The 27,720-nt window shown below is 43.6% G+C and overlaps 2 protein-coding genes across 3 annotated transcripts in view; one reads left to right on the forward strand and one right to left on the reverse strand.

The window, feature by feature from the left end:
- Nucleotides 1-372: 372 nt before the first annotated feature.
- On the forward strand, nt 373-4,479 carry LOC144142253 (zinc finger protein 593). Its single transcript, XM_077673617.1, has 3 exons — nt 373-641; nt 1,470-1,532; nt 4,327-4,479. The coding sequence occupies exons 1-3, from the start codon at nt 448-450 to the stop codon at nt 4,442-4,444; spliced, it is 375 nt and encodes a 124-aa protein (XP_077529743.1). The 5' UTR covers nt 373-447; the 3' UTR covers nt 4,445-4,479.
- Nucleotides 4,480-6,479: 2,000 nt separating this feature from the next.
- Rhogap68f (Rho GTPase activating protein at 68F) overlaps nt 6,480-27,720 on the reverse strand; it is a 56,570-nt gene continuing 35,329 nt past the window's right edge. For both annotated transcript variants that reach the window (XM_077673614.1, XM_077673616.1), the window contains exons 9-13: nt 26,834-26,910; nt 23,855-23,932; nt 18,431-18,559; nt 15,523-15,629; nt 6,480-14,450 (exon numbers count right to left, since the gene is read on the reverse strand). In XM_077673614.1, the coding sequence (XP_077529740.1) occupies nt 14,280-14,450; nt 15,523-15,629; nt 18,431-18,559; nt 23,855-23,932; nt 26,834-26,910 (562 nt within the window). In that variant the 3' untranslated portion in view covers nt 6,480-14,279. The remainder of the gene's footprint in view (nt 14,451-15,522; nt 15,630-18,430; nt 18,560-23,854; nt 23,933-26,833; nt 26,911-27,720) is intronic.

Raw genomic sequence — 27,720 nt, forward strand, 5'->3', positions numbered from 1 at the left:
GGCGAGTAAAACTGGTCACGGAAGCCTATATTTTGGGTGTAGTGCTCTATTTTTGGACTATCCGTGCGGCTCGCGGATATTGTAACATCCCAAGCCACAGCACCCGCGCTAGATGAAATACAACGTTGATCGGAACGGATACGATATTCAAATCCCGCGCCACCATTATTAACCCCTTGACAAAAAAAAATGAAGCAACTGCAGTTGTATAGGTAGAGATAACGTTTATTAATGCTAAATCGAGTGTTTCTCGTGGGGAATACGTCGTAAAACACCAGGTCCCTTCACGTCTAGCCTCCCACGTTTTGTCTTTTTGGTTACAGACGGCCAATTTTGAACCGTTCTCAAAGGTTCTGCTGGCAACAGTGATGGCAACCAAGATGGCCGCGCCCTTTTCACATTTAATTAGCGTCGCAGCGTGTGCGACAAACATCACTGTCCGTCAAAATGACGCGTTATTCGAGAAAGAAAACGCAAAAGGGCTACACAGCGTCGCACAAGAAGGACAAGACCAAGCGAAGGACTAAGGATCTCGACCAGATACACGTCGACATGGAGCCTGAGAACGCCGGAAAGCTGCTCAACCAAGAGGTCGACTACGACATGCCTGGCGACGCGCAGTTCTACTGTCTCCACTGCGCGTAAGATGAATTCGCTTTCTTTTTTTGTTGTTGGCTATACGTGTGTCGTGGGCAGAAATACCTAAAATGACAGTTCGGACGGCTTGGCACGGTTTTCGTGTTCAGATGGGGCGGCCATACGGTCATTGAAGCCTGATGAGCCGTTTGCGCTCGCAGATACGGTTGTAGTAGTTTCATTAAAGCGTCTGTCGTCGCTACGATATTTAGTTGGTAAAAAGCCGCGTATGTTTGCATCTATGCATTACTATTATTGTGACGCTTTAAAAAAGCAGTGATAAAAACGCACACTGTTGTCATTTAGTGTTTTTTTTTTTTTGTCGGTACGACGTCCACTTTTATTATATATATGAAGTTGTTCAAGCTGCTGCTGATATGTTCATTTCTCTAGTTTGTGAGTGAGGAAAGTTCTGAAGGAAAAGCAAAGACACCGCGCTAAGTCTCTTCCATTGATTAGCTCTAGAAAAAGGTGCTGATAATTCACTAGAATTCGCACTTAAACCAAGCAGTACATAATTAGAAGGTTGAAAGTTGATCGCCTGTCTAATTGTAGCTGGTGTCGTAAGTAATGTTCTTTATCGTCCCGCTAAAATTCATCATCCACTAGAGCTTGCTGCATCACAAAAATGTTGTAAAACTTCATATATCAAAACAGTGTTAACCGCCTAATCGAACAGTAGACGATCTCATCTAAGGCATAGTGTTTGCATTCAGCTGCAATAAATGCAGTAGCCATGGTCGCAAAGTTGTTCCACTTTTAAGGATTGTGTTCGAACAGTGATTGGTCACTTGTACTTCGTATACAGCCCGTTTTTTTTTTCTTTTTCTCAGGAGGTACTTCGCGGATAAGAACTCCCTGAATGATCACCTGAAGAGCAAGAACCACAAGAGAAGGTACGTGTGAACACTTCGAATGTTCCACACATTCTGTTGGCATCCTCACTTCTGTCTTTAATGCTCACATGGTTTCTTGCCGATTCTCCATGTGTGCCCTGGAACTTTTGTTCAAAAAATCAGGCTGGTTTCTTTGCAGTTCTAAGCTTCAATGGAACTCAGCTTTATTTATAGTATCACTTGTTTGTAACTTTTTTTTCCACAACATTCGCACTTCCACAAATTTATCCGCTGGAGTTAGTTGTGGAGTGCGGGAAGTGCCACCGCTCTTGAGTCCGCAAGGCCTCATTCTTTCCTTGCTAGAAAACTGTATTTTACGAGAGTTAGTTTGTATTTATGAGTCTTCAAAATCTGGCCCAAGTGATACGTGCTAGAGAGCAGACAGAATAAGTGCGGCACTCATTTTGCATGCTTTGGGGTACTGTTGGCCACAAAATAAATCGTCGGACTAAGGGAGCAATGCACGGCAACTATTAAAGCGACGCCTTCCAGCCCAGTGCCTGCTGTTGAGATTGCTGGGGGCGCATGCACATTCTAGTCTCGTCAATGCACGGCAGTTCTCCCGATCTCGGCCGCAGCGCTTCGGTTGTCTTAAATGTGGCACCTGGCGTCGCCTTGCACGGTGCTCCGAGCGAGTGGCACGATTTGTGGCAGCAGCTGAAAGCGTGCAGCATGCGCTTAACACGAACAACGGTGCCGTTCATCCTTATATGTTGTCTGGCACTCCACTCTTTTTATTTTCATCCTTTTCAGTGTAAAGAAAACTGCCCTTCAAGCAACTCTGCGATAAAAAAACAGTGTTATGTGGCAAATGTTCTGTTGATATCAAGCACTGAAAACAACCGCGGCGGTTTACTCGCTTTTTAAAAGAATATACAGGCGAACATAGCTATATCGAAGTATTGTCTATATCGGAACATCCCCTTGGAAATCTCATGCAAAAGCATAGCGCTGTTCTACGCGTGTATCGAACTCTCAATCACGGGCACAGTCGGTACATCGAAAGCTGCGCTCCAGCTGCCCCTGCAACTGCGCTTCTTCTGACGGGGTGGATGCGACGATGATGGTGACTTGTCGCGGAGGCTGCCGCACTCAGTTTCTGGCATTTTTTCTGCGTGCTTGAATGGTTATCAGTGGTGGATCGCACAGGGGTGGACCTATGTGACGTGGTGCGTGCTTTTGTCCACGGCCCGCGTTTGGGAGCCATGGTGACGGAAAAACGGAAGAGTGTGTATTTCTAGCAGCCTGTGAACTTATGACACTGAAGAAGAAGCAAGCAAATCTTACAGATCGTATGTTAAACACAGTGGGGTGATCGTTGCACTGTGGCTTGAATTTACCGTGCTGTGAGGAATAAATCTGTGAGCTACCGCTTGTCGCAACGTTGAAAAACTTTCATTGATGTGCGGAGTTTTCAGATACGCTTCAGGTGAAAGGCATATTGTTTCGAGTTATCGATATATCAAACTGCTTCGTGATCCCCTTGGAGTTCGATATATCCGTGTTAGACTGTAGGCGATACAGTGAGTGATTTACGACAAGCTGATTAGGTGTGTGCAAAGTTGCCGCCATTTTCGATTACCTCACGAATGCGTCGGGGAAAGGACTTGTAAAGAGAATTTACGATTTCTGGACGGGAGCAAAGGAGTTCCCATTCCTCTCTGACTGCACTCCGCAACTCGTCGGCCATGCGGCCACAGTCATTTCTTGTGGCGAGTTGCACTTTCATTATTCCTCAGACATTATGGATGGTTTCAGGTCTGCCCCGCACAGAGGCCATTGCAACTGGCGCACTGCTTGGTCGTGGTCGCTCACTGCTCGTGCTGTGTGGACAGGGCTTAAAAGTACTGAAACACCTTATGGCTTTTCAATAGTACTTTACTTATTTTCAACAAAACTGCGTATTTTACTGCATTTTTCTGAAGCGAACAAAACTCATCGCGGTGGTTTTCAGTGCTTGATATCAACAGCACGCTGGTCACGTAACCAGCACCGGCTCAGTCGTGTGTCAATCTTTATCGCAGACTTGCTTGCAGGGCAGTTTTCCTTACACTGAAAAGGATGAAAATAAAGAGAGTGCCAGACAACATATAAGGACGAACGGCACCGTTGTTCGTGTTAAGCGCATGCTGCACGCTTTCACAGCCGCTGCCACAAATCGTGCCACTCGCTCGGAGCACCGCGCAAGGCGCCGCCAAGTGCCACATTTAAGACAACCCAAGCGCTGCAGCTGATATTGGGAGAACTTGTGCGCATTGACGAGACTAGAATGCGCATGCCAGCTATCTTGACAGCAGGCACTGGGCCGGGAGGCGTCGCTTTGATGCCATGCATTGCTCCCTTAGTCCGATGATTTATTGTGTGGCTGGCAGTACGTGACATTTGCACCTTTGTTGAAGCTGATCAAAGAAAAAATTGCGTAGTGCTCGCATCATTGCATATATGCTAAGAAAGTTCGAAGACCCGTCTCTTTTATTCTTTCTTCCTTCAATTTTAATACGAGAAAAAAAAAACACTTGCGATGAAGTCAACCACCTTTTTGTCCCAACTGCACTAATGTTTTAGGGTGGATGGGTGTAAGCCTAGAGTGGCAGCCAGAGTTTGGCTTCAGGAATCGGCAAAATGCTTTCACTTTTTTTCAATAACCCTCCATCCTTCTTGTTTCTAAAAAAAATTAAAACTCATTGCAAGAGACCAGTTAAAAAGGTAGTACATGTCCGAAATACGCCTTTGCTCGTGCGCTTTCCTCTCGATTTTTAAGCTAGTCAATCATTTGCCGCCCTTTCTCGTTCAGGTTGAAGGCCTTGGAAGAGGAGCCGTACAGCCAAGCTGAAGCCGAAGCCGCAGCCGGCATGGGAAACTACATCCCACCCAAGAGGCGCAAAGTGGAGTCGCAGCCGCCCAAGGAGTAGTGCTCGCAGGAATAAACTTGTGCCGTTCAAACCAGTTTCAAATGCCTTTATAACGGTCCAGTTTACAGCATTGTTTCCCGTAAATCTCCATTTCAAAAAATTTCAATGCCTGGGCTGTGAGGAGCATTCTAATGGAGGAGGGCTCCAGATTAGTTCTGACAACCTGGGCAACTTTAACGTGCGCCAAAACCTCGACAAGCAGGCATTTTGCTTTTTCACATCCATCTTAAACGCAAAGCCCTGTCAGGTCAGGTAAACTTTATTGTCAGTTTCTGTGTAGAAAGGGTAGATTTCTGGGAGTGGTGTCAACCCCTTTCAGATGGCAGCCGGGAGTCCGTAAGCACTGGCGGCATCTTTTGCCATCTTGATGCTTGTTTTTGACGTGTTTTTGGGCTCAGAAGCACAACACGTTAGCCACTGAGTCACCGCAGTCGGTGATCCTTTTTTTTTTTTTTCTCTGAATCCTCCGCAAGTGTGTATGGTGTATCGACAGCTGCTCCTCCTCAGCAGTTGTGTTCCACTCTGAAAGCTGTAGCTTAAGCATGCTTCAAATTTTTTTCAGTGTGAAAGTGCTAAATGTGTATAGCCCGTTCTACGAAAATCCAGCATCAGCAGTGCAACTACGATAGTACCGAAAATCCCATTGACTGCAACTACAGGTATGTGGTAGTGCAACGTCCCCGTTGGTTGTAACGCATCGTGTGGCTATGAACGCTGGTATGCTATGGCCGGGTGTTAGACCTAATGTTCAGCTCTCGGGCCGAACATCGTCAAGTGATACTCTCAGCTTGACGTGCATTGAGCTTGATGTTGCTCATCACATCGCGTTAAACGCAAAGGTTAACTCACATTAAGGCTGAGTATTGGCCTAACATACCCACTTCAATAAATTTGCCAGTGACGAAGGCAGCTGCTTTAAGAGGTGCGGGTGTGATTCACAAATCACAGTGTCTAGAGTGCTGTCCAATGGAGCTTTAGGTCAGCCAAAAAGCTGCGGCTAGTGTGCTGCTGAAGACATTCGAACTTTTAAGACTAGGCTGACACAGTGCAGAGCATGTCTTTGAGATGTAGAAGCTCCATCTTGGTTTTGTGATACCAAGAAGTGATCATTCGAGTCCAGCTCGTGTTTCCTTTATTTTCCTTCTACATTTTTAGTTTCAATTATAGTTTCCATGGCTTAGCTTAGCTTTGGCGTTCTAAACGAGTGCTTTCCGTTTGTTAGGTTGGGTTGTGTTACGTTTGAGGGAGTGAAGTAGTGCCTTGCAGCTTTTTTTCCTGCGGAATGCTGGTGTATATCGCTTTAGTGGAATGCTTACAGTGCCATCAGACGGTACACTAGACTCAGCTTCAAAAATTCCCGTGTGTCTGCAACATCAACTTAAGGAGAGAAAATTCTTGTGTGCCCCCTCAAAGGGATTGGCCAGTGACATTGACGGTTATTTTCAGTTGTTTAGATGTTTATGGTGAACTGCCTGCCAGCCATTTCATACAAATGAACCTCGAGCAATATTCTTAGAAGCAAGGTCCTCGGTATTCATGCATGTCCACACGGTAGCACTTTCTGGTGCTTTCTTTTGTCTACCTACCCTGTCATCCACGACTTCACCAATTCATACCGTAGTAAATATTTTCACATCCCACGGTTCAGTTTCATCTACGTACGAAGAACTACACCAAACAAACTTCCTGTATGGCTTCGTTACATCAAAAGTGAGTCATAAAGGTGCTCCATGTGTAATCAAGTTGCTGCGACTTTCAAGTCTTGCCGTCGTACTCACATGCGTCAAATAATGCATGATGGTGGTGATAGTTGCAATGGTTTAGACTTAACATCTTGGCCGATCTCCCATGTCGCTAAGCATAATTTCTTGGGCTCAAACTATTCTGGCAACAGTTATAATAATTAAATTAGCTTTGTGTGCAGCCTTCTGTTCCAAGTTTGCAACCCTTTCTGTCCAGAGTTTGACTGAACGGGCGAGTTACACCACAATCTTCTGACTACACACTGTAAGAAACAGCGAGCGAGAGACAAGACAACAGTTTTGTGCAAAAGGAAAAGTTTATTTACAGGGCATGGCATCATCACTTTCTTTTGCCTGCATTCACGGCAGCATTGGCACAATACAAAAAGAAACTGTTTCTTTACTCTCTCTTTCTATTAGGGTGATTCTTGTTCCTAAATGTACATACATATACACACACGTACAATATTATCTCTGTCACACGCACACGAGCTTATATAACACGTTAGCATCTTACACAAAGGAAGGACGTCAAAATGGTTGTGTGTGCACCGTTGGGCAACAGTGGGTGGCGTTAACTGCACCGTAAATTGGACACTGCTCACTTCGGGAGTGTGGGGATGGAATGGTGGAACATTGTACAGACCACTGTGTATCGTCATACCACAACAGTTTCTCTGACTTCCAAGCCAAATTCGGCTGATTTCTTAAAATATTTTTGTGGATTGGTGGATTGTGGATTGTGGATTGGTGGATCGTGGATTTTGTGGATTGTAGATTAATCTACCTTTTTACCTTGATACAAGTGCTCTGTTGTAAAATGTCATTAAATTTTGCATGCCAACGGCAAGACGTCGGCTGTTTACGTTGCAAATTCAGGATGAGACACCAATACGCAAGGGTAAGAAGAATCTACCATCAATTCACACAGAAAGTCGTTTAAAAACAATATTATCCAGCCCATTATGCAACAACATAGTCATGGACAATATCACCCCATTCCATCCCCATGGGTTAAAAAAAGCCCGCACACACCATTCTTGTACAGCACCACCAGTTCAGTACATCGGAGAAGCTTTATGTGTGAACAGAAAAACAGTGCTTTTTGAGCTGTGTCGGACGCCAAGAACTCCGCAACTTCGGTTCATCGACGGCACGGAAAAACTGGCTTGCGGATGGATTGTGTCGGAACGGCATTGGATCAGCTTTGGCTCGGAGGAAGCTGGGACATGTGTCTGTGAAGCGGCGCTCGCGAACAACTGCAGACATTATTTGTGGAAGCGTTATCTAGGCTTGGATGGGTCTCTGTGTTGAAATGACTTTCGGGGTCAGATTAGCCAACGCAAGACAAAGTTTTTTGGACTGGTTTGCTTTGCTCCTTTTGTGTTATGCACCGAGGTTTGTGGCGATTATGTTGAGGGTGCAATCTGGAACACCTTATTTATATCAGAGGAGCAACTTTGACAACAGAATCATCCCTTCATATGAAGGGTGTAGTTTCAGCACATCATTTTGTTTTCCGTGCAATTAAACTACTCAAGTAAGATGGTTTATGCACGTTATATCAGCACTTCAGACAACTGCAGAGCTGTGAAGTAGTTGAATCTGTGTAAATCTGTATATCTGTGCATCCACAAAAGAAGAGGACACATTTTATTGTGTTACAGCGCTCCAACAGGTATACTATTTAAGCTGGCAATAAACAACAATGCTCCACCTTGTTCAAAGTTTGTTTGTGTTCCCTAGTTATGAAATAGCTAAATCTATTTCACGTAGACTTTCAAACAGTAAACGAAGTTTCTATATGCTATGAATCCATATAATAGGAGCGTCTATCTTTACGAAGTAATTTTTGAACCATTTTTGTATTGTATCCTGACTTTCTGCCAATCGATTACAGCCTAACAGAAACTGGCAACATAAAAATGGTCATTCCTTTTTTTTCCCCTCAAATAGCGAGAAATAACTACTAAAATTTGGTGCTTGACTGTAGGGTGCGTAACATTTCTACACAGATGCTTTTTATCATTTTTTTCACGCGATCGCTTGAGACTTATACAAAAAAGCATGTAAAGAAGAACATTATATTGACTATTGTTAAAACACTGCCCTCATATGTACACTTTACAAAAGTTGCACTCCATTACTCATTACATTTCAAAAAGCAAGGGGAAATAAAAATGACATGAGAGGAAGCCCAACACACAAACGCTTTACAAGGAAAATTATGATTTATCTGTTGAAAAGTATCTGCCTGTTTTCACTATGCAACATTTTTCCGGTGCAAACTGTCTTTTTGCACTAATCTATTTACATATAGTGTTCACATAAAAAGCCATTTGTATTGCATTATGCAACCTACAGCAATCTTTTTTCAGTGTAGCATACAAAATTTTTTTGCAGGCATAAAATGCACATTCAAAGAAAACTAACCAGATAATGCACTTCTCAAAAATGTTAACACTTTACACATTCAAGTCCTTTTACTTTTGCACCATCACAAGTGCAACCATCTTTTACCTTTTGAGAAGTAATAATCACTCAATAAAATTGGTGCTTCTGCAATAAACAGTGCAGCAATTAGTTTTTTTTTAGGAATCCTTTCATCAAGATTTGTAACTATTCTATTCTGCAACATTAAGAGCAGCACCCTGTCTAATGTTCAAAGCCAGTGGTGATCTGGCGCGAAGCACACAGTGATGTACAGTTTTTGCCAAAAGTTCATGGACCACATAGTGACTTGGTTGTGACACGGCCAGAATTAATTGCAAAATGATTTAATTCATTGAATGCAATAACCATAGCTTATTATTTACCTTCAGGCCGTCTTTTGGTAAGTATAGACTTCGTAACCCAATATTTTTAGCTTGATAAAGCGGCAGAAATGCTTTACCACACCACAGGTTTTGGTAGTTGGTGCAAACTGACAGCAGAAGTTTGTTAATAAAGCTTCTATCCAGGGCTGTGGACAAGCACAAAACGAGCTAAAAGCTTTTGGCAGAACCTGCACATTTCACATAAAGTACTCACACCCTGTTTTTCGCACATAAACAGCCGGAAATGTAGCAGTGTTCAAATTAAAGCTTCAAATGTCACAGACCTCACGCTTCCTCTGGAATTCAACCTCTACATTTGACGCGCTCCACTTGCTCAATAGCAGCAAATTAACACTCGACATCGACAAATGTCGTAATGCGTGTTGTATCAGGACTTCAACTGTCGGGAGATTTCTAAACACGCAAGTTCCACTTGCGTAACCCTTCCAGATCAAAGGATTCCCGTTCCGTCAGAAGTTCATAACATCACCAGCACTTTGTTCACAAGATTGCACACACAAGCACCCCGCAATCACACTCACATTCGACAACTGCAATTCGCGTGTAATTAAATACAGCGTACAGCATTACACACGCACGATCCTAAATTGCACATGTTATAAGAGCAATTAAGATTAGACCGACTTATTAAAATATGCAGAAAGCAGTTATGTACTATAAGTGCACATTCCCAGAGAAATATACACATGTAGGCAACAGAAAAAAAAACAGGGCTTAGACTTAGTTTTGCGTATCATAACTGACTAGAAAAAGGCGGGGAAAAAACATAAAACAAAGCTCTGTGTCAGTTTGTGCATAAAGAAGTTTCTCGTGTGTTATTTACAAAGACGCAGATCACAGCAAAAAAAAAAAGACGTTTGCACTGAAACAGAGGCCTCAAACAAATGTGTACAAAAAGAAAAAGACGTTTGTCAGAGACATGAAACTTAAAAAACCAACAGTACTCTGAATTTTTACACATGCTTTGCACGTGAAATGTGATCCAGTATCCCTGACATGTTTTTAAACTTTATTGAGTTTCCAAAATTAGGCAGGAATGTAAAAACAGTAAAAAAAAAAGACTTTGGTATCTGCCTCCAAGAAAAACGAAACACGTTTGACAGCAAGACAATGCAGATCACACGGAAGCCATTTAAGCGCTTCAATGAAGTGAATCTAACATACCTTTTTACAAAAGCATAGAACTGTTTGCTAGATCCATAAAAATGGCTGGGTTTTAAATAGGGGCTGAAAAATGCACACAAAGTTAGATACTACAGTTAACTTTCGTTTTAAACTGACCTCACATTACTAGCAAAAACATTGAACCAATGTTTTCGCATACAATGTAAGCATAAACTATGAAGAGGTCGGATTTTCCAAGCCCAAGCAAGAAATACTATTGCAACAGTATTACGAAAATGGAAGCTTAATTACAAGCAGAATTCTGAAGGTTAATTAAGGCTTCTATTCAAACAGCACTTGTTCCTGTCTGTTCAAACTAAGTTGAAAGTGGCTTGCGCTGTCATAGTTTCCCGTGTCGAATTACTTCAGTGGCTGTTTTTGTTCAGTTGTGAGACTTCACCACAAAAATGTATTCTAAAAAAAAAAAAAAAAAAATTGCAAGGTCTACGCTCTGCGATTTATTAGTTCCATTGCTTCAACCTGGCATAGGTTAAATGGCAGAATTTGATCAGCTTCATTAAACATATACTTGGAAAAAAGATGAAAGACAAAGTATTTCTCCGGCACATTAAAGTAAAAAAGTGGTAAGCTTTTCAGAGTATTGAGAAAGAAAATATTTTTTTATCGGTGGTGTGCGGCGATTTGAGAGCGGGTAAATTTAATTCAGTCCAAATTACCCCACTCAGTACGGCCTTTGAGAATCGAAATGCTCGAAGTTGTGCCAAACACATAAAACTGGACCTTCAAACGCAAAATAAAACAAAAACTCAAGCGAGAGTGGGATAGGCTGATGTTGTTGACGGCATTCTATCTCCAACAAAAGCCTAAAAAGAAGTGAGAGATTTTACAATCGAACAAGGTTCAAGAGGCAGAAAGCACACGCACGATTAAAATTGACCACACTGCAGAACTTGATGCACTGTACACGATTACATTAAAAATCTAGCACTAAAAGTTTGAAGACATTATGCATTTCTCACAGACACAGTATTATTAAAACAGTCAACTATTGACGCCATAGCACTGCTGAAACGTTACGCGTAACGCACATGTGACACAAGAACACCAATAAAACGAGCAACGCTTTCACATTTTACATGCGAAATGTGCCAAGATTTTCATAATGTGCATTTCAGAAGTTGGACAGTGTGCAGGTTTTATAAACAGTACGGATTTTTTACAAATCCGTACTAACACTTGCGTTAAGTAGAGCCGCGAACACCAACATGTATGGACGTCAATGATATGTGGACAGTTTAGCGATTTCCGTACCTCCGTGCTCAACGAACTCTCTGCAACTATTTTCCCATCCAGTCTTGCTTTTCGTGCCTGTCGATCACATATGAAGCCTGAGATGATATAAAACAGCCTGTTAATAAATTTGGTATAAATCTGAGATTTTTATGGCTGTAACTTCCCCAAAATACTCAACAAAAATTTAATATAGTTTGCCTGCCTAATAACCTTTGGCTAACGCAGGCCCTTGTAATGGGGTTTGTAACAGAAGTATTTTTATTCTGCAAAAACCCCGTATGCCTTGTTTTTGTGCAAAATTAGTCTCAGATCATTTGCTCCGCTTTGAACATGCTAGTTCATAAAGGTGGGGGTTGAGACCTCATTTCCCATCTACAAAAGTCGCGAATGTTTTAAAAAAGTGCTTCAATTTTTCGCTCATCATAATTATTTATTTTGCTTAATGTCTACCAGCTCTTCCCTGCAGTTCCATTTAAACCTGTCAATCATGGTCACAAACAAAAAACAAGAAAACTGAATCAGCACTGCCTTTAGTTCAGGACAATTAAACGGGAGTGGTTCTCAATCTCAGGCAGTGTTGCCTTGTAGATTTGGAACAATGGACAAACACTCGTACAAAATTTAAATTTATAAACTGCAAAGTCACAGGGTGTCTTAAACAGCAGACATTAACTGCTCACGCCTACAGGGGAACAAGATTCTTGTGCGCTGCCAATGCCAGCGGCGATGGCTGCAATGTGCGAGCTGTACTACCGCATATTTTATGAACTAGAACAAGGTAGGAAAACGATACGGTGTGAGAAGCATGTATATAACCGCGCCCAACCTGCTTTTGGTTAAATAATGGCTGCTCTTTGCAAGACCTGTGGGCGCAAGGTACATCTGGACAGATGCTGCAACATCAAAACTCCTAGAGTCATATCACAAGTAACGAAGACCTCACTCATTCATCCCCATTCCTATACATAGGGTGACAAAAAAGAACTGTTGTACACCCTGTAGATTACAGTACACGGAACACGGAGAGAAAAAAGTTTTTTATAAATTACAATGATGAGGAGTTACTCTTAGGGACGTCGAACGGCATTAGTTCAGCCTTAGTGGTTGTCTGCTGTCCAAATGGTCATCTGCCAAGTAGCTGGGTACGACGTTTGTCGTGGCAATGGCTGCCGTCTGCTGTTAAAGAGCACGCTTTCTCGATGGGACGTTTTGTTGCAGCATAAGAAAGATTTTTTTTTTGCCTCTTGTGCACTGAAGTTGCCAGGCAGCTGTGAATTTCGTCTGTACGGTCACCCTGTAGTTGTCTGTTGTGCACGAGAAACCCTCGAAGCGAAAGTTGGTACACGTCACGAAGTGCCGGCGCTGATTTCTAAAAAACTATAGTCTTGAAAAGTGAGCTTTGTTGCAAGATGTCAACTTCGCCGCAATTTTTTGTCTCGAACAAGCCACTTTTTTAGCAAATACAATTTCATACACCATACTGCGCACAGCACTTGTGAATCAAATGTCAAATGCAAAGATTTTGCTTCGAACAGTGAGCCTGACAACCATGCAAACATGCCTCCAACCGGACAAGCCACACCCGATGTGCGACATCATGTAGATGTTACTCAAAACCTCTCTTTCGAAACAGCGGAATGTCTTACGTTTGGACAGAGTATAGCGGACGACATCACTGAAAGCCTGCGATATGAAAAAATAACAGATGAAGGCAATGCCTTTTAATGAACTCTGCTTCAATAGGGCGGAACAACATTTTGGGCGGGCAGACGAGATTTGTACCAGGGAGGCTATCCCTTTACTTTGTAAATTTTCAAAATTCGCCACCTTGAGTTGAAAGTTCTCTTTCTGACTGGGTGACAGTTTTGCAGCAAGCTATCCAAACTCAACTTGTTGTGTTCAACAGCTGAAAGCTGCTAGTAGACCTTATGGCCAATAAAAAAGATCTTTTGGTCAAGAGGGCAAGTTAATGGGAGATTCCCGCAGTTGAGAACAGCCCACAAGTGACTTTTCTAGTAGCCGGACACTTGTAGCAAACGATCCTTGTAGCAGACGACGTACATAGCAAACGATATTTATATATCTCTTAAATTTGTCATTTTGGACTGCCCAGAATTAACTGTGTATCCTGGACGTGCAAATAAAAGAGACCAGATGCTTATAGCAGACAACACGCATAGCAGACGATGATATTCCGTTCCAAGATGGGTAAAAGCCCGCCACTTCCAGTGCGATGCATAACGTTAATTAAACGTGTTACTACGCCGCACCCCACCTCTAAACAACCGTAAGAGGTACCAAATCATGCTTATGAATGAAAAGAAGGCGGAGAATTAAGCTAAGATGACGTTCTACAATAAAAAAAATCACGAGTCTTAAATTAATTAAAGGCATTGCTGGGACTCGAACCAGAACGTTCATTCCAAAACCCTCGATTCTGTCCCCCAGGCTAATGAGACCAAACAGGGTGCTGTTAAAGCAGTTGCCTAAAAGTTTACGAGTGTTTGAAGCGAACCAGCAGATGGCACTGGGTGTGTACAGGAAGTGGCAGGCTTGTACCGATGAGGGAACGGAATGTTGCAGACGATGCTTGTAGCAGGCGACACTTAGCCGACGACGCTTGTAGCAGACGACGCTGATAGCAGACAATGCTTGTAGCAGACGGCGCACGTAGCAGACGACACTTGCAGCAGACGACGCTCCAAGCAGAAGACGCTTCCAGCAGACGACACCCATAGCAGACGACATTTGCAGCAGATGACGGAAAAAGACGCGGCAGTAGCAGCAGACGCCACTCGGCTTCCTCCGGCCCTTCTTCGGTGCGGTGGCAGACGACGCTCACTTGCTGAACAGCAGGTGCTGGTTCCTCAGGATGTACTCTGTGAACTGGTTGATGTGCGTGATGGACGCCAGCGACGCTTGCTCTTGGCGCGACCACAGCAGGTTGGGCCCAAAGACGATGGCCAGGTTGGAGGCCGTCATCTTGTTCAGGTCGCTGCGGTCGATCACCTGCGCAGGCAGTGCCAAAGGGGCAGGTTTTAGGGGGGCAGGCTTAAAAGTCTGTTGCTTTGAATCACCTAAAAAATGCTGGCTTGGTTCAAATGCATCAAGACTATGCTAAGAAGGAGGACAAAATGCGGAAGGGACTGTGTAAGTTCTTATGTGTACAGGCTGAGGCTCACTCAAATAGCACCTGGGCCATAAATGTCCACACGAGGAAGGGGAATAAGAAAAAAAAAAATTGCAGGAACTCTGAAGGACAACTGTCACATAGTGTGTGAGCATAAGCCAAGCTTTTTTGGCGTGCCTTCACTACTAGACACAAATTCATTACCAGGAGACATTTTTTAGGCCAATATAAACAGCCTCAAATCAAAGTTTGAAGAGCCTTTCCATAAATGCCTGCATTAGTGTGTGTGTTCAGCTCCTTTAAAGTTGGCTGCACTACTATATGAAAAATGCATTGCTAAGAAGACAGCCTCCCAGGGACAATATAAGCTGTCTTAAATGAAATCCTTTCATTAACTGCACTCTGTGTGCATCAAAAGTGTGACATAGCAAGCGTTGCAGAAAGACAGGTTTTCTTGTTCAGCCCGCGTAAAAATGCCGACACATTTAAAAGCCTGACAAGTGCCCTCTCTGCCACACGACTTAATGAAATAGCTTTGTTTGCACTTGAAGGTTGATTTAGAAATTAACAGTGTGCCTTCCTCTTCACTAAAAATGCTTCATAAATGCAAAAAAACTTCATTCATAGTTTACACGTTTCAAATACCATAACACTTTTCTCCCTACGCATCCCTCATCTTGAAGCAATCGAACACAACACCCCACCCTCCCCCATTCAAATAATCGCACCTTTGATAAATTACAGAGTGAAGTACTTCGGAGAGTCAAGAAAAATTTGGCTTTGTATGCAAAGGTTAAGAAATAGGTTTCGTTTTGCGCTAGCTGACAGGCTGTTCAAAGTTTCGAAAAGTGACCAAAATGTTTTTCCAATATTTTGCTACTTCACTGGACAAGTGGGCTGTTGTCCTAGACATTTTCTACTAAGACGGTGTCGATTCAGTGGCCCACTGACCTTGGCCAGAAACTCGACGATGTACTTGAGGAGCTCGTAGTTGTCCTCTGGCAGCCTCTCCACCAGCAAGGTGCGGGCCTGCGTTAGCTTCTCCGACTGGTCCAGCTCTGAGGGGAAACGGAGGGAAAGACAGAACCAGTACACCCGATGAGGCATCAATTCGAGTTAAGGATAGCGTTAAACAACTTTATCCTTCTGCCCTGGTTAGCACTATAGAAACACATTCATCATCATCATCACCACCACCAGCCTGTCTATGCCCACTGCAGGGCAAAGGCCTCTCCCATGGATCTCCAATTACCCCGGTCGGGCACCAACTGTGACCAATTTATCCCCGCAAACTTCTTGATCTCATCTGTCCATCTAACCTTCTGCCGCCCCCTGCAACGCTTGCCTTCTCTAGGGATCCACTCTGTTACCCTTAATGACCAGCGGTTATCTTGCCTTCGCATCACATGCCCTGCCCACGTCCATTTCTTCTTCCTAATTTCCACTAATACGTCCTTAACACGCGTTTGTTCCCTGATCCACAGCCGCTCTCTTCTTGTCCCTCAATGTTACACTTATCATCTTCCGCTCCATTGACCACTGAGCCGTCCTCTATATAAGCTGAACTCTCTCAGTGAGCCTCACATGTGAGAAACACATTAGCACTGACAAAATGTCACTCTCAGATTCAGAAAACCAGACAAGTTCATATGCTACATTTACTCACAGAAATTTCGCGTGGAGTTTTACCAATTTAACAAGCAGACACGCTGCTAGGGCAGTCTACTTTCGAGTGCAAGTACAGTATTTCCGGTTCAGTGCTATGCTGCTTTTCGATGGCAGTCAACCTCAGAAGCACCTGTGGGTGTGTAAACGTTGCAGCAGCTGAAAACAACCGTCGCACTTCCGCCGTGGACATCTCCACGTGTTGGTATCTCCTAGTTTCATTTGCGGCAATCATGCCAACCACCTCCTGCTTAAAAATCGTTGTATATCCTACTCCGCACAGTTCTCAAAGAAAGATGCTATTATTCATAAAAAATTCAGCAGAAACGGTTACAGAAAAAGCTGCTTCGTAAAAAGAACTTTACCGTCGCTTTCTAAAGAAAGTTTAAAAAATTGCGAAAGCTTCGTCCAATCGATCGCCATAACTTTAAAGGCTCAAATCGCAAACACAGGATGAACCCATGCGACGATTTTTTATGCACCAAGTGAACGCATCTACAAATGACCCAAATGTAGACCGATACGTGGTTTATGAGATAAAGGTATACTATTTTACTCCTTCTTCATGACTGATGCGTGCATTATCTTATTCAGAACCGTTTTCCTTTTCACAATTTTCCTGTTGTAACCATTTTGAAAGAAGGGAAGCCCGATTGAACGCATGCACTATGTGTGTCCAGACATCTTATCAGAGCTTGTCAGTCGACCAACCAGTCTATGGGGAAATGCATTAGTTTTCTGACAGGGTGCCATTGGTCCCACTAAAAAAAGCTTTCGGTTTAGAAGACAAAATGGAGCGGCAAGCTGGGATGATGTGAATGAAGCAACGACAAGACGGTTTCTTTCTCAGTGTGTTTTTCACTGTTTTGACCTAATTCATCAATCTAAAACCTGCCAGATAAGGAAGAGCCTCAGCTCATTTAAGGGCTTCAACCCTGGTTTACTTTGGTTCAAGCTTCATGAGAGGGGCTTCCCCTACACATTCGTCAAATACCACTGCCTCTAACAAACTGCTTTCTGCAGCACTTAGAGCAAACATTTTCATCTGCTCTGCTCGCTGAGTAACTAGACCATCTGTTCTTTCCTCCGTGCAGCAGACATTCTAACAAAATAAATGTCTACATTCCAAGTAGAAATGCTTCCTCTACTTTCATGCTGAACATTTTGAATTAGTACATATGCACGCAAACACTCACAACTGGAATCACATTGGTTATGAAGTGAGCCAAGCACCTGCCAGCACAACTTAATAAAGGAGCCATGCAGACAAATTACAAGTTTGTTTTATTTGAAAGATTTCGTGTTTTATAGTGCCCCCAACACTTGTCTGGCAGCAAATGACGCCATATTCACTGAGAAATTAATCAATTTAGGTACAAATTTTGATTCACTTGCCAAATCGTGTGTTTTTGCGATGTCTGCCATGAAGTCAGAAGGGCGGGTATTTTAAACAAACTTCCAGTGTGTCATCAGGCTCTGCAGCCTTGCATCAGCCCTCCCACATGGCGCTACCATAATCAGCCACAAATCGCTGGCCGCCGTTGCTTTTTTTTTAACATATTTGCACCTGGCTTGTTTTTGCTACGGTAGAACGTAATCGTTTCGTGAAACATGGGGTATGCTCGACAGACAGGGTCACGTAAGACAACGTCGCTCACGCCAATTGGCCAGTGTCGTGTAAGACAACTCCAAAGCGGCGGACGATTGAGCAGCTATAACAATCATAGTGCGCGGCAAAAACAGCAGTGCGCATCGGTACTTCTTTGTTTACATGTATTTTCGTAACTTTCATTGTTTACCCCGCTATTATTATTGCTGTAAAAGGAGTATGCATTACATTTAAGCGCAAATAGCTCATTTGCCAAGCTTATAATCCGTGCCTAATTTGTGTTTGCTTTTGCCGGCCTCAGCCAATCGCACTGCTGGGCATATGACATCATAGGTTCTGTTGCGGGAAATGAGCTAGTGATTCGCATGGCCATTCCCTTTTTTTCTAATTATATGTAGCTTATTTGGGCAAAGTGTACGTTAAAAATGTTGTCAGCACGATTCTAACGAGGCAGTCTTTCAAATGAACCAAGCTTGTGTTTAGTCTGCATGGCCCTTTTAAAGTTACCCTTCCCCACTACAAGTTGTCATAGCTGTACACTAGTATCACTCAGGACTCAAAGCAGCCAAGAAGCCAAGCCAGCACCTTGGAAGCGCATGACGTCGTCGTAGAGGTCAAAGGTCAGCAGTGGCTCCTCAAGCTCTCTCAAGAAGGTCTTGAGGATGACCGCCGCCACGTGGACGTTCTCGTACGCACCAAAGTTGACGTACTTCCCTGCATTAGAGAATAACACCTCGATGATTGCGCTCTGCCGTAAAGGAAATAGGACAGCAAAAGTAGGTTGACTTATTTTTGGATTATGACCCAGAAAATGAGTGCAAAAAGTAAAGAAGAACTTACGCATACCATGAAGATGGCAGTGGTTCACAGCCGAATTTATAGGACATCAAACAGGTCATGGAGGTAATGCATTTGTTCCAAAATAACTAGACCCACACTGAAACAGCCCATGTTAAGCTGCATCAAATATGACGCAGGTACAAAGAATTAAGTCAAGCAAGCAGTCAAGGCCGCATTTTAGACCAAGTTATTACTTCAAGCTCAACGCTATGAAGTAGAGTGCTACATTTACGATATTCGTGCTGATGGAAATTTGATTTCGCGGGAAGGTATAGCTTTACAATGGGAAATTTTCCACTGAAATGAGTTGAATTAACTTGACTGCATGCCATAATGCACAAGTGTGACACCATGCAGAGTTGTGTGAATGACTACAAAGATGCAAGATTTCCAGCAGTGGCAACTGCTTTTGTGATGGAGCAAAAAAAAAAAAAAAGAATACCCTTGTGGCGAGACTTCTGCTCATGTGTTAAAGCTCCCTGGGTGGTCTGCATTATTCCGTAGCATCAACTATAGCATGCCTCATATCCAAGATTCAGTTTCCACACAGAAAGGCTAATACTTTTTAAAGTGCTTAACTACGTTTGTTCTACGAGAAAAACTCTCCGTCTGCAACACTTGATGTGTTACACTTTCGCCGCACAAGAAAATGCTACTGTTAGACCTATTCAGAGCCCTCATATTTTTATATAGGACCGCCTGCATCACCCCTTGAAAAAATGTCTTCCCAGCAAAGTTCATGTGTATCAAAGTGAAGCTGAATTTAATTTAGGGGCTCAGCTTATATAAGAAAGGCATACGCATTCAACCAACATTTTCCACTAAGAATTTTCCACGATTTCTTTTTTTTTTTTTTTCATCTTACTTGCATTATGCTACAACCTGAATTCAAGCACTGCAATGTTAATCGATGGTACCCAGATATATATTGCTGGATTGTTGATCTGCTCTTGCAAACATGCTTAGCGGACTTTTTCCATTTTAGAATCCTTTGATGCATACAAACTGAAGTTTCATAGTAGCTGTCGTACTTCACTAGACGCGACGGTGTGAAGTTAGCATTCTGCGCGCCTCACCTTCCAACTCAGCTCCAGTCGACATTCAGTCTGAGCTTGCACCAAACTTAGGCTTTGGTATGCCAGAAAGATACCTGTCCTACGGTGTCCACAACAGCTAAGAGAGAGAGCTCCAGTTTCCAGCCTAGAATTACTGACTCTTACAGCTAGTAGCGTCCCGAATACGCGAGCAATGCACAGTACCTTTTATTGCATTTGTAGCTTCCACGCTCATTTCAATTCCCCAAAGCCACTTTTGCCATGCATCACACATTTTCAGCTGAACAGCACAATTCAACAGCACACATTTTCAGTTCAATGCCACTTAGAAAAAAAGGGGAAGGGGAAAAAAGCAGCAGTGCAGCATTGGTGGCTCTTATCGCATATGCATGGATAAGGACTGCACCCCCTCATAATAGCCGAAATTTTGAAAAAAAAAAAAAAAAAAGAAAAACCTTAGCTGTCACATGCACCAATTCATGCACGAGCTCGAATTAAGCTTCACGAAATGCTACTAGATGGTGCAAGCGGCTTTTTTTCTCCTACCATCAAAGGTGCTCTGAGATCATGCGGTGACATGGCTGTAATCATGTTTTTGCAATGACTTGCTCGAAGCCATCGTTTCTTTGTGTGGTGTCGCAGCGGTCGATGGTGTATTGTGTGGTCACGGTTGTAGTGCACCCAGTTGACAGTGGATCACGGCCTAAGTTGCTTGGTGGCAATGGACAAGGATTTGACTGCATATCCCACTGCCTTCAAGCTGAAAGTCATGCTGAAGAATCACAGCAATCAGGCCGCTGAACGCAAATTTGATGCGAACGAGAAGTGTGCTTCGGTGGTGCAACGAAAGAGAACAGCTCGCTGGAACAAACCGAAACGAGAAAGCATTTTGTGGGAAGCCATGCAAGTTTTCAGGACTTGAAAACGAACCTGTGGAGCATGTAACGAGTACGAGAAAAAATAGGTACCGTATTTTCGCTAGTATAACCCGCACCCCTGCATATAATGCGCGCCTCCACTTTCAGCCCGCCGGAAAAGAAAAAAATTCCTCGCGTATTGCCCGCATATTCGCTACAGGAAAGGCTGCACCAAAGCTACTGCTCAAGCAACACATCACATACTATGCAGACAGGAATATGGTACATTTAGCAAGTAGAATACACTGACTGCAAGGTGAAAGTCACAATTCACTCAGTGGCACTGCTCTTGCTAGAGCTGTCACTTGAGCCGCAGTCCTCACTGTAGTACACAAGCTCATCTTCACGGCAGAGCGCGCGTTGCCGTGAAGCAGCACTGAAATAGAAAAAACCACGCGTATTATCCACACCCCTACTCTCCCACTAAAATTTTCGCATTTTTCGGTGCAGGTTATAGGCGCGAAAATACGGTATGCAGCGTCGACAGAGATGATCCGTGCGAAAGCCACTGCCATCACCCGCAATACAGGCACTGCACTTACGAGAATTTTATGAAGCAGCACAGGGTCTCTATTTGGGACAGGGCGACAGTGTGTCAAAAAGCTGCCCAGTGGGTTCAAGAACGAGTTCTTAAAGTTCCCTCGCCTTGTGGACAGCCTTCAAAGGGAGGAAAACTATGACCTGTCTCATAGAGGAAACACGAACCAGACGCCAGTCTGGTTTGATGTCTCAGAAAATAGCACTTCAGATAATGAATGGCAGCCTACCATTGTCCCTGAAGAAGAAAGTGTATGACAGCTGCATCTTACCAGTACTCACCTACGGGGCAGAAACTAGGAGGCTCACTAAGAGGGTTCAACTTAAATTGAGAACGACTCAGCGGGCAATGGAGCGGAAGTTGATAGGTGTAACATTAAGGGACAAGAAGAGAGCGGAGTGGGTCAGGGAACAAACCGCGTGTTAAGGACATATTAGTAGAAATTAAGAAGAAGAAATGGACGTGGGCAGGGCATGTAGTGCGAAGGCAAGATAACCGTTGCTCATTAAGGGTAACACAGTGGATTCCTAGAGAAGGCAAGCGTGGCAGGGGGCGGCAGAAAGTTAGATGGGCAGATGAGATCAAGAAGTTTGCGGGGACAGATTGGGCACAGTTGGCACAGGACCATGGTAATTGGAGAATAATGGGAGAGGCCTTCGCCCTGCAGTCGGCGTAGGTAGGCTGGTGATGAAAATAGAACTGTATATTTCAAAGTTTCAAAAAGCATCCCTGTGCATACAATGGGTGCCAAACGACAAACGTGCACAGTGATGCTCTCGATCACTGCCAACGGCAGAAAGCTGCCACCATGTGTAGTCTTCAAAAGGAAGACGCGGCTCAGGGAGAAGTTTCTCGATGGAATTATTATTCACTGTCACAAGAAATGATGGACGTGGAATGAACTTGTCTTGGATCGGGTCAAAACAGTGTGGGTGAACCAACCAAGCAGCCTGTTGCAACTGAAGGCTTTGTTCATCCTGGACAGTTTTCGTGGCAACCTTAAGGTTTGGGTTGGAAAGTCCAGTTTGCCAAGGCTTCGACGCATTGAGCTGACATTCCAAGAGGCATGACAAGCATTTTCAAGCCATGTGTTGTTCTGTCATTCAGCCCTCCAAGGTCCAATTCCAGTGTTGTTATACTGAGTGAATGGCAGCTAGCAGACATTCAAGAGAGGACACCTACTGAACGGTTGAAGAGGGCATCACTCCAGCAATTTTGTTTGCAGATTCTGAGTGCGTGGCCATTGCAAAAAGCATCAAGATCGTGAATCGCACAGATGGTACTCAAAACAACTACCTCTCGGAAGGTGCCCCCATGACATAGACTTGTCAGGTAGCGTGGGAGCAAAAGCAACAACGAATATACATAAATAAAGTGTGTGTGATCAATTGGAACTGTTTACGCTGTTATTTGCAACAGTCACGGCAGCAGTACAAGGTCTTTGCGGATAGATATAGGCCATGACTTGTGTAGAGGTGCGCAGTGTCAAAATTGCGGGAAATAAGTGCAGCCTTCACACGAGTGTGTACACTCACTATAAAGCCCACTCAGAAGCAACTCACGCGCATTCCTAAAAATAAAAAATGACACCAAGGCCAATGCTCCACTGGATGGCGTGTTCGAATGCTGGCATTTGACGATGCCGGAAAGACAGTGCTGAAGTGAATTACGAACACAACAGCTCAGAATGTAGCCATGTTGGGGCTGGTGATCTAACAAAAGTGAAAGACTTCACGCAAATTTTTTCTAACTATACCAGGCATTCACAGTCATTAGAACACTTAGAATCACTTAGAACAGCTTTCCACACATGAGAAAAGCGTCAGATATGCTGCATGGTGTCACACTTTACTGTCCTTCGTAATGGCATTGATAGCAGCCAACAAAAGCAAACAAGGCTAAAAAAAATATGTAAACGAAAGCAGTCGAATCATTTTAAGGGCCACAAAAAAATAAACAGGTCATTCATTCGACACACCAAGGGCTTCCCTTTCCCCTCTGGATTGGATTTGAAAAAGAAAATATAAGGCAGCCGTTAATTCGAACAATTCGTTTACAGTCACATGATAACCACAACTGCCCCAACCACCTTTCCCTTCAATGCACTTCTAGAGAAAGAAAATCAGCGTCCCATGAGCTGTCTCTGCCCGAGTGTTGGTTGGGTCGATAAGAAAACACCGTTGGCATTATCAACAAGTAAGACAGCAAACAAAAGCTAGCAGAACTTCTTGGAAGTTCTCAATGTAATTTTATACACCAAATTTTGGTTACGTTGATCTATTTCCCAACTTTTACGCTGTTTGATATACGTAGTAAGAGTTGACCGTATTTCGGGAGTTAACCCTGCAATAATACTGCCATGATTGCAAACACAGGCAGAGCTCAATGTTTGACAGCGAACCAGGAAACAATTAAACAAACACACAAACAATGCTTCAGCTTAACACGAATGTCCTGTTTTTTATTTGTTGCGAACTTTATTACAGTCATGACCTCCATAGAAGAGTAGGATATTCCAACACACTCTCTGGGAGCTCCACCTTCCTGCATTTGTTCCTTTTTCATGCTGGCTAGTGCCCATGAAGGCACAAGAGATTGAAACACTGGTTTCAAGAATGTCCTAACGAGTAATTAATCCGAAGGGTTCTCTCCCGCTTACCCTCGTCAAAGAGTGCCTGCACAGTCTTGACCACTTGGGTGTTTGCTGACCGCCGGAAGATGCCTTCCGTCTCCAGGGCTGCACCAGGAATTTGAGAGAACAGAGAGAAAGAGAGAGATGAGAGATCAATCACCTCCTCTTTCAGTCGCAAGCAAAGTTCTTTTTGGGGTTCACACTTCAAAGCTGCCGCTAGTTTGTTAAATTTCGAATTTGCGGATCCACATGTTTTTGCTTTTAGCGTACTTAACCGATTCTAACGCGCACTTTTTTTTCCGAAAAAATAGGATGAAAAATTGCATGCGCGTTAGAATCGGATACGAAATCGAAACTGCCAAAACAGCGGAAATTTCGCCCCAGCCATCGCCATCGCCATCTCACCAAAGTATAAAGGAGGCTATGCTTTTGGCAACGATTTTGCGGACGGAGGACTGTAGCCTAGGCGCCTAGGCTTTTCTATTGGCGTTCACACAAATCGTCAAATTGTTCTTCCACTTGCGCGCTTGATAACAGCAATGGCAGCAGTGGCAATGACGGTGCGCCGCTTCCACAAGTGGCTTACGAGCGGCACTCGCGCGTTCAAAACAAGCGGTCAGCTGAAGCATGTGCCTCTGGAGAAGCTCGCGGGATGGGCGCGCGAGGCATGGGCCACGATCCCATCAACCATGGTTGAACGCTCGTTCGGAAGTGTGGCATCACGAAAATGCGCTTGACGGCACCGAGGACGAGATGTTGTGGTCAGCGGAAAGCGACAAGGAGCTCTCGGAGAGCAACGAGGAGCAAGACGAGTGAGATTACTTTGGGAAATAAATCGCCCGTTTCTCTCGCATTCGTTTTTCTGGGTAACAAATTTCCATGCACGTTACAATCGGAGGTGCAAGTTTTTACATTTTTTTTTGCCATGAAAATCGGGCGCGCGTTAGAATCGGGTAAGTACGGTAGTTTGTTCTGCAGTAATTTTCTGTTTCCGATACAAGGCCAGTGGCAAAACTTGTTCCTCTGCCTACCGACCATTAAACTTCTACCACGAAAGGTGTTTTAACAGGGTGTTCAAAATTCATCATTACAGTCACGAATGTAAATTTAAAATAAGGGGAAAATGCAAAAATAAATGCAAAACAGACCCAGTATTTTGCTCTACTAATCCATAAATCTGAACAAAATCTAAAATACTCCTCAAATGCAAAAGAATTGGTTGACGATTACGACACGCCCTAATGTGAAATTGGAGCACAAAACGAACAGCACAGCCTTCTCTGTGACGCTGAATAGCTGCTCTTTCTTAGGAAGTGATACGCATTAAGTTAAGTACAATGTCATCTGCAATGACTCTGCAAAATTGAGTTGATCAAATCTACATTGATTGAATGGCAGCAGTGCTGGAGCCCAGCTTTCGGTTTCTTTTAAATGTTACCTGAAATCATCATGCTGAAAGGCAACAGACCAAAATCCAAATGGGATTTAGTTACCTCAGTCACACAGATACTCGTCTTAACCCTCAGAATGTGAACTTTAGACATTTACCTAACATAAGAAAATTTCTTCCCCAAACCTGGTACACACAAGATGACTAATTGATGCTAGATTGGCTTCAAGGTTGTAGTTTTGGGCTATTCACTACCATATTTACTCGCGTAATGAACCCACTTTTTTTCCAGAAAATTCGGCATGAATTTGGGGGGAGGGTTCATTATGCGGGAAAAAATTAGAACAGATTTTTTAAAAGTTGAAATTCCACACAATAAAGTTGCTAAGAGAAGCGCCTCAGAGCCTCACCATTTTCGTAAAAACACCTGGGGGATTATGTAATGAAATTTCTTTTTTATTCCCATCATGCTAGTGGCCCCCTACTTGCCATGGAGCTGTCCTCCTCACTGAAGTAGCTTGCTGCTTCACATTTGTAGTTGGCCCACAGCGCACCCTCTTCCATGCCATCAAGGCACTCCAAAACCTTTTCTCATACCCAGAAACTTCCCTTTTTTTGGGACCACGAACACACGGCGATCCTTGTTCACCGCCCAAAAAAACCTTGTTTTCTTCAGTAGCGTACACGCAGTGGGTCCGCACTGAAGTGCCACCCAGCCGCGCGGTTTCCATGTGCATCAACGCATGCTCCACCACCTTCAGTTTAAAACCGTCTGTGCAGCTCACGGAGCGTCATGGCGAAGTCGTGCAACAGCAAGACTACATTTAGTGCTTTGTCCGCATGCCACCAAAATGAGCCGGAACGGAAACTATGTGGCAAAGAGCAAGGAAGGAGTGCGGAGTACATTGTGCGCTTTGTTCACACTCCGCAACGTTTTTATGGCGCAACATTTGTTTTGTGTTCAGCAGGTGGCGCACCACAAGCGTGCAATTTTTAAATTGTGAGCCACAGCACTCCCGTTGACGTCTCCGGCTACTGTTGATTTCTTTTTGTTGGAATGCGTTTTTAGCATTTCTGCGTGTACTGTGGCGAGATATCAAGTTACTGCAATCATCTACAGCACCAGCAACTATGCTGAGATAACATATCCCCGCTGCATTTTTTTATTCAAAGTGACAAAAAGGTAAACTTTCAAGAAGAAAAGTGTAGGGGGAGGGTTCATTACGCGAGTGGGTTCATTATACAAGTAAATACGGTAATTCTGCAAGCCACCTCTGTTGCATTCCATCACAAACGTACAAGAGAAAGAACATTGCATGTTATCCAAGATGCACAAGTAGACAAATTTTAACCGCATAAACTTAAGCACTTGCGCTAAGAACACTGGCATCTGGTGCACAGTCTCAAGATTATGTTACACCATTTCCTTTACACAGCTTTATTTCAGGCAGTAAGCTTGCAGGTTATAAAACATTTCCTCAAATTTTGCTACATCTGTGCACATGTAGAGGGTGGCTCCTTCTTGGAGGCATCTTTTATTCTGTGCATTGAAACAGCAAGACCAGCTATGGTAGAGCTAGGGAAAAAAAAAGAATAGAAAAGGACACGTTACGTACCATTGTCATTGTCCAGGTAGGTGACACAGTCCCGAACTACGTTTGGTATGGGGTCCCCATTGTTGTGCTTCTTGATGCTGCACGAAGACAGCACAGAAGCAAAGGCCGTGAATTCACGCACTTGTGCAACCAAAAACAAGACCCGTGAACCATCACTGGACAGAGAATGCACCTAACATAGAACCTTAAAGAAAAAAAGAAATGAAGGATGCTCACACTAACACGTAAGACTTGAAGGTAGTGAAGCTGTACGCAATTTTTATGACCATCACAACGGTTTAAGCCCGCAATTGCAGCCGATTTGCTGCGTCTTCACTGCCATAACGACCTTTAGGCCATCATTGTTGCTATAAGTGTGAGCGTCTTTCATTTTTCTGGAGGTGATAATCATAGGACATCCCCTTGGAGGGGCGTACGCTATGAAGCGTCTTTCTCGTTTGGAGCAAGTGATGCCACAACTAAAGCAAACGCTGGAGAGGTGCTTTTTTTTTTTTTACCAATCTTGACCAAAGTCTTTATTGGACCATCATTTTCACGGGGCAGCGTGAGCAAGTCCACAACACTTTTGACGCAGAAAGAAAAACTCATAAAACTGCTACAAGAAACCAAGTGCTGCTGCCATGACACTGTGGTGACTGGTCTAACACAGGGCACTTCTTGGCACTATTGTGCGGAATTAGTGAAACGGTACGGACATACTACTGCAGCCACAAAGGAGGGTGCAGCAGATAAAGAGAGCACAGTTTGGCTACTATTCACGTTGAGATTTTGTGACACAGTCTGATTACCAAGACAATGGTAAACTCTGTGTTTACTCATACCCTAAGATGCCACTAAAAAAAAACAAGATGCTACAGAAGCAACGCAAATTCGAACAAAGTGTGAAA

Source organism: Haemaphysalis longicornis, unplaced genomic scaffold (genome assembly GCF_048455015.1).
Source record: "Haemaphysalis longicornis isolate Haplotype H1 unplaced genomic scaffold, Haemaphysalis longicornis Haplotype H1 scaffold_6, whole genome shotgun sequence".
Classification (NCBI taxonomy): domain Eukaryota; kingdom Metazoa; phylum Arthropoda; class Arachnida; order Ixodida; family Ixodidae; genus Haemaphysalis; species Haemaphysalis longicornis.